Here is a 12,767-nt window from a genome sequence, read left to right on the forward strand (position 1 = left end):
GACAGGGAAGGCTAGAGAGTAACTGGGAGCCTCATACCTGCCAAACCCCATGAGCAGAAAAACTCAGGATGGTGGCTCAGGAATTACATCTTCATATGCTGAGAGAAAGCCAACAGGAGATATAAAAATCTGATGACTTCTACCCTGGAAAAGAAATTGAAATTTGGTCAATGACCAGTTGTCGCTATGAAGCTCACTGCCCTTGATGCCTCTGAGTTCTACAGGCTCTTTCTGGACAAAATGTTCTCATGTTGCCCCCTCCTAACTCCTACCTTTCCCTGACAATGTTTCTCATCATTGCTTCTGTCGCCGGGTAAACTCCTGCTTGTTTTTCAACACATACCTCAAGAGGCAGTTTCTCTGTGAAACCTGCCCTCCCCTGGCAGAATTATACCCACCTTGTTCCTATAGTCATGTGAGTGCTAGAGCATTTAAACATGATATTATATTAGTGGCTATTTGTTTGCATTTCTTGGTCCACTCTCCTCACTAGATTATGAAGTTCTTGAGATTAGGGACTGTGTTTTATCCATGCCACATAACACCTAAAACAGTTCTGCCTGTGGCGCTAGCATTTGGTCATGGTGAAGCTTTATAACTGCAAATGCAGATATTAGGCTGGTGCAAAAGTAACTGTGGCTTTTCCATTGAAAGTAATGGCAAAAACTGCAATTACTTTTTCACCAAGCTAACATTAATATTTCAGACAGAGATCTCCAAGAATTCATGGATTATGACTTTTAGCTGAATTATGCATATGTTTTAGCATTAGTTGAGGGCTATATTTTTCAGGAACCTCTCAGTTCTAATCACAAGGAGAGACAGATAAGCAAATTGTGATCATTATGATAGCATAATTAAATGTTAGAACAGAGGCATTTTGGGGGTGATGAAGATAGCTAGAACACTTTTTTCTAAATGTGTATTTAGACAGTCTTTGTCTGAAAACTTATGAGATTTTTTTCCTGAAAGGCACGTGTGTGTGTGCACAAATGTGTGTGTCCATGTGGACTTGTCCACGCAGCACTCACAAGGAATGGAAGCAGGCCCAGATAAAGCAGGAGGGCAGGTGGGCCTGACCTTCTCTCTTTTCAGGCCACCATGAAGGAAAATGGAGAAGGCTTGACAGAACCCAGCATGAGCTAAACTGGGCCTCCTGCTTCCCTACCCCCAATTCAGGGTAGTATGTATTGCGAGAATGTATTATTGGACTACGAGGATTTTAAAGGACTGAGCTGAGCTGCTGAGGAAAAGTTTTGAAGTGGGTCAAGCAATAAAAGATTTTCTCAGACCCTTTTTTGACCTCAGGGCACTAAATCAATTGCAAATAATTGGCAGTTACTAGGCCCCACAGAGAGTCTGAGACCTATAAAACATACAGTGAAAGCCACCAGATTACAAACGTGGGGAGAAATTAGCTCGCCTAAATACCAGTGGAAGTTTGTACATCCGTAATGTTCTTCAGTGGAAATTCTGGGGACAATAAATCATTTCCTTACATTTTAGTTAAAGAATTATCTTTTACTTGTGTTACTCCTCTTCCATAAATATTACAGAATGGAATTCATGACCATTTCCATACAAACTCGTGACCACTTTTCAAAAATGAATTAACTGATAATCTCTGTCAGAACTGACAGTCTATGAGTCAGTTTACAGAGTCTCCATACGATTGACTACCTCTAGTAAGCACCAAACTCAGACAAAGAGGTTTACTAAATGTTCACAAATAGTCAGGAGAGATGGCTCTAAACTGATCTAGACCATAGAAAAGAAAATCAGCACCCTAAATTGCCCAATTCTATTTATTTGATATAATTATAACTAGGCAAACAACAATGTGCTTCAGCTAGCCTCAATAGGCAATGTGGCCCTGTGGCAAATATTTTAGTTATTTCTGAGCAATGTGATAACTTCAGTTGCTCTGGGACACAGACACACAAACCTGAGCTAACAAGGCTCATGTGAGTGGTGTTCTGGGGTTTTAGGGGGAGATCAGAGACTCGGGGTGAAGAGAGCCACAGTTTCCGTTCTTTGCTGTGTTCGTAGTTGTTATTTTTAAATCGAGTCTCTTTGATCTGATGTATATTAGCATTTCATGCTCCCTCAAATCAATATTCTGTTTCATGTGGGGATTTTGAGTCATTTTTGTACTTTCTGTTTTAAAGTTCCATAAACCCCAATAAATAAGAATTCTGATTGCCTACTTCTGGGGAGGGAAGACTTCTCTTTACTGTGAATATAAATCCTGTTCATTTCTACTGATTGATGCCTGGACTTTAGAACTTGACAATGTAGAGACTTCCTGACCCCTTAAGGCTGAGAGCGTGGCAGACCCTGCCTAATCAATAGTGTTCATAAAGTATTTATTTGTCTCAGGGAACAAAACACCTCTTTTAAAGAAGAACTTTATATCCTTATCTATATGTATTCTCAGCACATTTTCCCTGAGTTGGACATTTTCTCTTAAAAATTCCTGTTTAAGTTTACCTGAAAGAACTCCCTTTAGACTCCCAATTCCCTGGACTAAATCTGTTTTTTGATAATAATGTTTCCATTAAGAATTTGGTACCCATAATCTGTTCAAAGAGCATTATGATTTTTTTTCCAAAGTTCTATTAGAAAATATACTTTGAGAGCTTCTTGACTAATTTTTTAAAAAGTAAAACTACGAGGACAGATACTAAGTGCAGCATTCCTTCCCAAATAGGTATCAAAAGTATAAAGTTAATGCATTTCTGAGTTCTAGGTCTCACCAGGCTCTGACTACAAAATAAGGACTTTATGGGACAAGTTCCACTGGCTTAATGCCAGAAATTGGTGCTTCTGCAAAGCATCCCACCTTCTGAATTCCTCAGAGGGCTGTCCCAGATATTTTCAGGTAGTGACCTGCTGCGTCTCCACCAGGAGGTGTTAAAGCACGGTGGCTGAGGGCTTGGGCATTGAAGTCAGACAAATGGGGTTTAAATCCCACCTCTTTCACTTCTTAACTTTATGACCGCATTATGTTTCAGTTTACCTATCTTTAAACTGATACAATAACATCATACACACACACGCGCACACACACACACACACACGTATATATGTTAATAGGAGAATACATGTACAGTGTTTTATCATTGTCTCAGCACATAGCACCACTTCTGTCAAATGGGAGGCTTGTGGCTGCAAGAAACACAAAACCCAACTGGGGATGGCTTAAACATGATGAGGATGGATTCTTCCATTTAACAAGGAGTCTCAAGGTGGAGTGGCTCCAGGACAGCTTCATTCAGTGACTCAGCAATGTCATAGGCACTTCTTTTCCCACTCTGCATCTCTACCATGACAGAGTTTCTCACATAGGCTTCTGTTATATGTGAGAGATTTACACATATCATTCAGATAAGAAATTGTCCAGAAGGGGAAAACAGTCCATCTTTTACTACAGCTTGCTTTATAAGAGTGAAGAAATTTTTCTCCAAAACACCCTTCTCCACAGAACTCTCTGTTTCTCATTGGCTAGAATTGCACCACAAATCCATGCCTAAGATAGTTACTGGCAAGGAGACTAGATTTGCAGTGATTGACATAAATTAACCAAGATTTACATCAATCTAGGAATAAGATCACTTCCCCCAGGAATATGTACCCTCCGATGTTGGGAGAAAAAGCAACACAGGAGACTGGTATCTGAATCCCACCTAGAAAATTTACGTTGAGAGACAGGCTTGCTTACTACTCTGATGGCATGGACAAAGGGTTTGCTATCATGTTGGGATTGGACAGCATTGCCAGAGTTAGTGGGCCAAGAATGCATGTTTTCTGGAGACAAAATATAAACCACACATGAGAGCCATTTGGCAGAGGCTAAATTGGGTGCTCTCCAATAGGATTGCATGAAGAAGGAATAAGGACTCAGCAGAAAGAAGCTAGAGATATTACTCGATCCTTGGAGCTGAGTAAAGAATATCTGATAAGCCAGAGACTGGTGTTTCGTCCATATCAAGGGAACATAGGTGAGAAAACCTGAGCAAGAGATTTCACGAGAAAACCCTCAAGAGTATCCATGAAGGAAAAATTCATTTTTACATGTCTGCTAGACCCAGAGAGCCTGAAGCCATCTTATGACAACAGAAGTCAAATTAGAATTCTCTTGCTTCCTTTACTTCCCTTTTCTGCTACTCCAGTCCTGGAGGTGTCTGAAACCTCAATTAGCAAGCGAGAAGAGAAACAGTGGACAAAGAAGCAAGAAGATGTCAGCCACACTCACCCAGGTGTCGAATCTGCCTCAGGTCTTAACCTGTGAACAGCATGTGGCTCTAAATCATTATGAAATGGAAAGTTTAGTTTTTATCTGGGACTGCATATTCTTTTTTTCCCCCTTAAGACGTTTCGCTCTTTTGCCTAGGCTGGAGTGAATTGGTGTGATCTCAGCTCACTGCAGCCTCTGCCCTCTGCGTTCAAGCGATTTTCCTGCCTCAGCCTCCCAAGTAGTTGGAATTATAGGCACCTGCCACCACACCTGGCTAATTTTTTCATATTTTTAGTAGGGGTTTCACCATGTTGGCCAGGCTGGTCTCGAACTCCTGACCTCTGGTGATCCACCCGCCTAGGCCTCCCAAAGTGTTAGGATTACAGGAGTGAGCCACTGTGCCTGGCCTGGGACTGCATATTCTAAAAGGTAATTTGAGACTGCTGCATAACTTACAGTGCCCAGAGTAATAATGAGGTCCACTTAATTTTTTCTCTAGAAGCAAGGGCAGAACCATTAAAAGTAATTGCAGTTTTTGCCATTACTTTCAATGTATACATATATGCATATTATATATACATTACTCTATATTATTAAATCTATAGTAATTAATTATATATACTATTACTTTTATTGCAAAAACAATTCAGTTTGCACCAACCTAATATACCACATACATAATTATCTAGTAATTATATACTATGTATATTTACATATTACAATGTATACTATACATACATATTACATATATGTGTATACATACTATAAAATATACATATTACATATATGTATATATAACATATAATTAAATACATACTATATATTTACCTATTACTATATATATTACATATATGTATACACTATAAAATATATACTATATATACATATTACATATATTTGTATACATATTACTATATATAATTAAAGATTTATGTAGAAATACATAATTATATACTATATATTTAATTACATATGCATATATACTATAATTATACTATATAATTACACATATACTATACATAAACAAATTATAAATTATATATATTTAATTATATACCAATATGTAATTAAATGTATAATTAAATCTATATTAATATATTTTGCATTAATATTAAAATTAATTATATAGTATTAAATAATTATATAAAATAATTACAGATTATATAATATTAAATATATATGTATAGTTATGGATAACTAAGAACAACAGATAGATGTAAAAACTATGTATTTAATATATGTAATAACTGTATATACATGTATATATATGTATATTCATATAAACAGGCAATTAAGTGCAATAATTAAAACAGCATTGGCTAAGAAAAAGATACAAAGATCAATGAAACAGAAAAGGAAATCTTGAAACCGGAGACATAAAAATAGGAACAATCAACATAGGAAGTGGATGAATAGAGAGTAGAGGTTCTAGAATTGAACCTTGAGGCAGTCCAATATTGAAAAGAGATGAGAATAAGGGACCAAAAAGGAGTCACCATTGTTGTAGACGGGAAACTGCAGTGTCCTGGAAGCCAAGTGAAGAAGGTGCTGCAGCAAGGGGATGATCAGCTGAGTTATGCACTGCTGATGGGCCGAGTAAGATGAGAACTAAGAACTCTTACTGGTTTTAGTAACATGAGATCATTGATGCTCTTGACAAGGGCAGTTTCAGTAGAGTGGTGAGATCAATGTCCTGACTGGGGTGAGTTCTAGAAAAAATGGTAAAAATCGATGATGGTGAGGGCAGCCATCTCTTTTGATGAGTTTTGCTATAAAATGGAGCAGAGAAATAGGCAGTAACTGGAGGGGAAAATGGGGTCAAAATGGTTCATACTGGTAACAGTATATTAGTATGCTGATGGGATAGACCTATTTGGAGGGGAAAAAAAATGGTGCAGGAGAGAACAAAATGAAGCAGTGCCCTCGGAGAGAGGTCAAATGAAGAATGAAATTAAGGACTAAACACTGACATTTTTTTCCTACCTTGCCCAAATTCCTACCCAAGGGGTCTCAGAAATCACATTCTGCAAGCCATAAAGTCTCATCAGAGGGGTTTTATTTAACCCCATATTAGGTGGCCTGCTTTCTAACCTGGCTCTGGCACAACATCACATAACAAATAAGGAAAGAAGTAAAAATGTATTCACCCCAAATATTTTTTTTTGTCGTATCTTTTTTCTTTCTTTGAGATGGAGTCTCACTCTGTCGGCCAGACTGGAGTGCAGTGGGTGCAATCTCGGCTTACTGCAACCTCCGCCTCCAGGTTCAAGTGATTCTTCTGTCTCGGCCTCCTGAGTAGCTGGCACTACAGGCACGTACCGCCGTGCCCAGCTAATTTTTTACATACTTAGTAGAGACGGGGTTTCACCATGTTGGCCAGAATGGTCTCAATCTTCTGACCTCGTGATTCACCTGCCTTGGCCTCCTAAAGTGCTGGGATTACAGGTGTGAGCCACCGCACCCAGCCTTCTTGTCATATCTTGAAATAGCCCTGCAAAGTGGTCTCTTGTGGGAAAAATCTACATTCTGTAGAGAATCCTCTTTTTGCTTTTTTATTTAGTTTTTATTTCCAGATCCAGGAGATAATCAACTAAAAGTCAGCCACCCTTTTGGGTTCAATAAGAAAACATTTTACAAGCCTATTCTTTCTGAAGCCTGCTAGCTAAAATCTTCCTCTGTACAATAAAACTTTGGTCTTTACAATTATTTATCTTAACTCAAACGTTTCCTTTCTATTGATCTCAGGTCCTTAGACAAACTCAACCAATTGTCAATCAGAAAATTTTATATTTATCTGTGGCCTGGAAGCACCTGCTTCAAGTTGTCCTGCTTTTCTAAACCAATGTTGGATGTATTTGATTAATGTCTCATGTCTCCAAAAACCATATAAAATCAGGCTGTGCCCTACTCACCTTGAGCAACATGTTCTCAGGACCTCCTGATGGTTGTGTCACTGGCCATGGTAACTCATATTTGGCTCACAATAAATCTCTTCAAATATTTTACAGAGTTGAACTCTTTTTTGTTGACACCATCTAGTTCACAAATAGAGCACTGGCTTCAAGGAGACAGCTACAGGAGCAAAGGCAGATCATATAAACATAAATTGGTAGGTTGGAGCTTGTGAAAAGATCTTTAATTCTGCATTTTCTCAGAGAAATAGGAAGGTCCTCTGCTGACAGTAGGGATAGGGAGATGTGTGTGTTTTAAGGAGAAATTTTGAAATAGTTCAAGAGAATCAATAAAGGCACTAGAAAAAATGTAGTATAACTACCAGCAGCACTAAAGGTCTACCTGTCAAAAAATATGAAACATTTAGTAGCCCAGCCTATATGACTTCAACATAGCAGTAATAAACTCTGTGGTAAACAAATATTTAAAAAAAAATTTTTTCAGACGGAGTCTCACTCTGTCGTCTAGCAATCGCAGCTCACTGCAACCTCTGCCTCCTGGGTTCAAGGGATTCGCCCACCTCAGCCTCCTGAATAGCTGGGACCACAGGTGTACACCGCCGCACTTGGCTAATTTTTTTATTTTTCGTAGAGATGGAGTTTCACCATGTTGACCAGGCTGGTCTCGAACTCCTGAACTCAAATGATCCACCTGCCTCGGCTTTCCAAAATGCTGGGATTACAGTAAATGCAAGCCTCCATGTCCAGCCTGAAAAATTAATTTTTAAAGTATATAAAGTGGAGTGTAATGCAGAAGTCCTAAATACATTTCCAACAGGATATTTTTAAGAATGTGTTAATTATAAACACTCATGAGTTGGGATAAAATTTCAGTGACAACATCAACACATCACTCAGAAAAGCTCTTCTGACTAATTTGGGCAGCTCAGCCACCAAAACTGGGATGATTCAGAGAAAGTAAGTATGGCCCTTGCACAAAGACAATATGCAAAGTCAGGAAGTAAGTCTTTTTTTTTTTTTAGACACTAAATAGACAATACAACCAAATGAACCTTGACTGGACCCTGGACCAAAATAAACAAACAAGGGCAACTGGAGAAGTTTGACTATAAATTGTGTATTACATATTATGGAGTTAACTCACTTTCTTACATATCATATGGGTATTATGGTCACGTAAGTGAACATCCTTACGTCCTTACTTTAGGAAAAAATATGCTACAGTATTTACAGGTAAAGGGTCATAATGTCCCAACTTACTTTCAAATGGCTCAGCAAAAAATGTGTTTCTTTATATATATATATATATANAGAAATCTTTTGAGAGCCAAGAGGGAATATATTTTGTTTTGTTTGGCCAGAATAATAAAGGTCCAATTGTAGAATCAATACTGAAATACATAGGAAAATATACATATAAAATACATATACATAAAACTAAAAAGATTAGCAACTGGTGAACCTGGGCAAAACTACATCGTGTTCAACTTATTCATTGATTGGAAAGTTTTTTAAGCAGTTGAAGAAAAGCAGTATTTCTAAGTAGTCCTGTTGTGTGATTTTGAATAGACTTATCCAATTACATTAACAAATTCAAGTTTATATATTCAAACAGAGGACACATCTAAAAATGGAAAAATAAGCAGCAAGGTAACAGAAGCACAATAACTGTAGAGAGAGTCAAAAATGGTTGCTACTGGGAAGCAAGAAATCTTTGGTGAAGAAAGGTAGGTGGTACCGGTGTGTGTGTGTGTGTGTGTGATGTTACAGATTAGAAACGTTTTCTGTTCTTACTCTATAAGCCTTATAAAACTGTCTAATTTCTCAAATTATATGTATGCATAGTTTTTTTTTTTTTTTTTTTAAATAATCTCACTCTGTCACTGTCACCTAGGCTGGAATGCAGTTGGCATGATCTCAGCTCACCACAACCTCTGCCTCCTGGGTTCAAGCAATTCTCCTGCCTCAGCCTCCTGAGTAGCAGAGACCACAGGCATGCGCCACAATGCCTGGCTTTTTTTTTTTAAATTCTTAGTAGAGACGTGGTTTCACCATGTTGGTCAGACTGTCTCCAACTCCTGACCTCAAATGATCTGCCGACCTTGGCTTCCCAAAGTGCTGGGATTATAGGCGTGAGCCACAACTTTAATGCTTTTAAAAATCCAATTAAAAGAATTGTTTTACTTTGCAACCTCTTTCTTACCAATCCCCCAGTTTCTTCTTATTTCATACTGTTTTAATGCTTTACTTAACATTAGAAGAAATAAAATGAAGTTGGTCATCAGGGAACATTAAAAGCCCATCAGATCAATACCTATAAAGTTTTTGCTTCTTAATAGGCACAAATCTAATACAATTTTCACTTCTTGTTTTTTCTCATGTAGTTATAATGTGAAAGAGGAAAAAATAAACCTCAAGTTGCAAAATGTTATGTTGTATTTAGATATGAAAAAGTTAAAGTGAAATTTTGATAGTATAGGGAGCAAAATGTTTATGTAAAAGTATAATCATTTTGTAGTTAGCTGAAATGCAATCAGCAGTGAATGGAATACTGCTATATTTAGCTTTAAAAGTGGCAAAAACTTAAATCTCTGTTCAAATATTAATTTGTGAGATCTTTTTTAAAAGACAGAAGGGCCAGTAATTAATAAAGACAAGGGTTCAGATTTATTTGGAAATTCACAGTTTCTAATGGCACTACAGCTCCGTAGTTACATATTGAAAATTCTCTTTCCACATCACACAGATCACATAATTTCTCACTCTACCTCTGCTCTCATCTGGACCTCTTTTCAAAGGGCTTCTATAAAATCAGGCCCTCTTGCTCTGAATGGCTAATTGTGCAGACTGGAAAGAAATGTAAATCATCTAAAACACACTGTTAACCTAAAGCAGCAACTTAAACAAACAAAAAAGGCTTTAAATAAGTCACATTACAAACAATACCCAAGAAAGGTATTAGACAAGTTTAAAAAGTTATTACTAAAAGTGCTTAATAACTTAAACATCACAACACAAAATGGTCAATTCTCTCCCTTTCAAAAAGAACATGTTCCACTTTCATTCATTACTGTACAATCACACTAAGAAATCATTTTATTCAAATACAGTTGCTGCCAATTATTTTTTAAAGACAAAAAAAAAAGACAGACATCGACATCACATATGTATACCTCTGCACATTTGTAGCCAATATGAAACAAACATCAAGGAATAATAATCCCTTAGACTTAGCCAATTAGACAAAGCTTGACAAACTCACTAACTGGATCCGTGCATATGTACATAGGCAGTGATTACATCATATGAGACTTGTACTAATAGGTCAAACCTTCAAATTTTATATTTGCAGTAATAAAAATAGTGAAAGTTTGGAGGATTAGTGTTTATTGTGAATGTTTAAAATGTAAGCTAAAGAAAATCTTCACAAATGGTTAAGTGTGTTTAAAAGGTGAATTTGTCAAAAATTTGTTTGCATATATCAGTTGTTTGCAAAAAACGATCCTGTAGGGTTTTCTCATTGAGTTAGTAACTAAGTAAAAAGTAACCTAGTCTGAATAAATGAAAATAACAACAGCATCACCATTTACCTAAAAGAACAGACTTTAAAATTCCATTGAGTGTTCATTTCCAGTGAGTTTGCTAAACAAAGATCTAGTTGGCAAGTCTTTAGGATCTTTACACTGTCTGACCCACACTGCTGAGCTTCAGGTACAGACCCCCTCAAAGCCTTGTAGTGTTTGCAGCTTCAAAAACCTAACAAAGTTATAAAAGAAATCGAAGAACAGAAAAAGTTCTCTCGCCTCTTCCAGTGGCATTATAAATAGACAAAAGGCACATAAATATGGGAAGGTGCAAGAAATAGGAACAAAGCTAAAGGAAGAGGTTTAGGCTTTCATTCCTATCCCAACTAAGGAACTGGGCTTCCAAATTACTTTTGTCCCAGTAATTAATCTTGTGAAAAAACATCTTTATAAAATGTCTACCATTGTTCTTATAGGAAGTGATCAGCTTTGTAAAACTGTAGCTCATTAACCAAGACTGACACAATCCCATCTACTTTTTAAAAAGGCAGAAACCATAATTTCTGAATACGTTTCCCATTAATATTTTCTCCCTCCCCAAAACCCTTCAAATATCACAGACTGTTCTTCAAAGAACAACAACAAAAAAGTCTTCAGTATGAAAAGTTCAATTAATTTTAGATATGTCCCGAGACTGCTGTAACACCAAATGTTCCCACGGTGATCTCTTTGTTTCCTTTGATTATGTCATGCAGGCTCGGCAATGATCCTGACTTAGTCTGTATTAGAGTTTTTATCAATTTTCCTTGGTCTTGGACTTTAGATCGCCTTCGTTTTAAAGCCCTCTTCTCAGTCTTTGTCTTTTGAGACTGTCCATTGCACAGACTTGTACAAGCTGAAATGCCACAAAAATAGGACTCTTCTGACTGCGATGAAGTTTCTGAGCTTCCTTCAGATGGAGGACCTTTATAAGAGGAGTGATAAACTTCTCCCATATTAGAAAAATCTCTTTGGTTCGTAAAGGGCTTCCTTCCTTTAATGTCTCCGTTGGCTATGGGGTGCAACGGTTCTGCAGGCTTTATGGTCTCAATTTTTTCAATTTTGTACTTGCAGCGCTTCTTCTATAACACAAGTGAAGAAAAATTAGTAATGATATTTCCCATAGTAACCTTATCAAACATCTAGAGAGCTGAGGTAACAGAGAAAAGTGCCATCTCCTGGTGAAAAGTAAAACAGTATTATAAACAACACAAAACACATACACTGTTAACGTTCTATATAATACTACCATCACCTTCCCATTTGGTAAATATTACTGAATCAAACTCCTTAAATTGCTTACCTGCTACCTAAGAATATAGGTTTAAGGAGTGATACTAATATCTGAATACCTACTATGAGCCACATATCATACAGGTTGCTTTCATGTATTATAGCAGTTATTAACCCTGAAAGGTGAGTATTTCATCCTTGATTTTTTTTTTTTAATTTTACTTTAGGTTCTGGGGTACATGCGCAGGTCATGCAGGGTTGTTGCATAGGTGCATACATAACCAGGTGGTTTGCTGCCTCTATTCCCCCTTTGACTATATCCAGCATTTCTCCCCATATTATCCCTCCCCACCCCCCGCTGTCCCTCCCCTAGCACCCCTCAACTGCCCCAGTGTGTGATGCTCCCCTCCCTGAGTCCACATGTTCTCATTGTTCAACATCCGCCTATGAGTGACAATATGCGGTGTTTGGTTTTCTGTTCTTGTGTCAGTCATCCTTGATTCTTAAATGAGAAAAGTAATGTTCAGAGGTTTGGTTCCTTGCCTAAGTTACGATGTAGTAAGTAGACAGGGTGAGATTGAATCTTAGGCTATTTGCCTACAAAGCCCAAGTTCTTTCTTTCCTAGATGTAAATACTACTAATTAAAATTAGTATAACTTTATTTGAAAGGCAAAACGAAAAAGCAAATACTTTGAAGCCAAAAAAACCTAAGTACATTTCCAATTTCTGTTTTTTCATTAAAAAAAAAATGAGGATAACATCATCTTCAGGTTGTGGTGAGGATTACAGGAATGGTGCATGCTCTGTGCTTGGCATACATT

The 12,767-nt window shown here is 37.2% G+C and overlaps 1 protein-coding gene and 1 long non-coding RNA gene across 5 annotated transcripts in view; both read right to left on the reverse strand.

Annotated features, from left to right (window-relative positions):
* The window catches only part of LOC108305382, a 27,938-nt gene extending 19,485 nt beyond the window's left edge, over positions 1-8,453 (reverse strand). The window contains exons 1-4 of the long non-coding RNA XR_005200531.1: positions 7,710-8,453; positions 7,150-7,309; positions 5,734-5,946; positions 38-144 (exon numbers count right to left, since the gene is read on the reverse strand). This is a non-coding gene — a long non-coding RNA (uncharacterized LOC108305382). The remainder of the gene's footprint in view (positions 1-37; positions 145-5,733; positions 5,947-7,149; positions 7,310-7,709) is intronic.
* A 1,340-nt stretch (positions 8,454-9,793) lies between these two features.
* The window catches only part of SUCO (SUN domain containing ossification factor), a 74,873-nt gene continuing 71,899 nt past the window's right edge, over positions 9,794-12,767 (reverse strand). For all 4 annotated transcript variants that reach the window (XM_017529987.1, XM_017529990.2, XM_017529988.2 and 1 more), the window contains one exon: positions 9,794-11,794. In XM_017529987.1, coding sequence (XP_017385476.1) covers positions 11,351-11,794 — 444 coding nt within the window. In that variant the 3' untranslated portion in view covers positions 9,794-11,350. The remainder of the gene's footprint in view (positions 11,795-12,767) is intronic.

Source organism: Cebus imitator, unplaced genomic scaffold, assembly GCF_001604975.1.
Source record: "Cebus imitator isolate Cc_AM_T3 unplaced genomic scaffold, Cebus_imitator-1.0 Scaffold62, whole genome shotgun sequence".
NCBI classification, from domain to species: Eukaryota; Metazoa; Chordata; class Mammalia; order Primates; family Cebidae; genus Cebus; species Cebus imitator.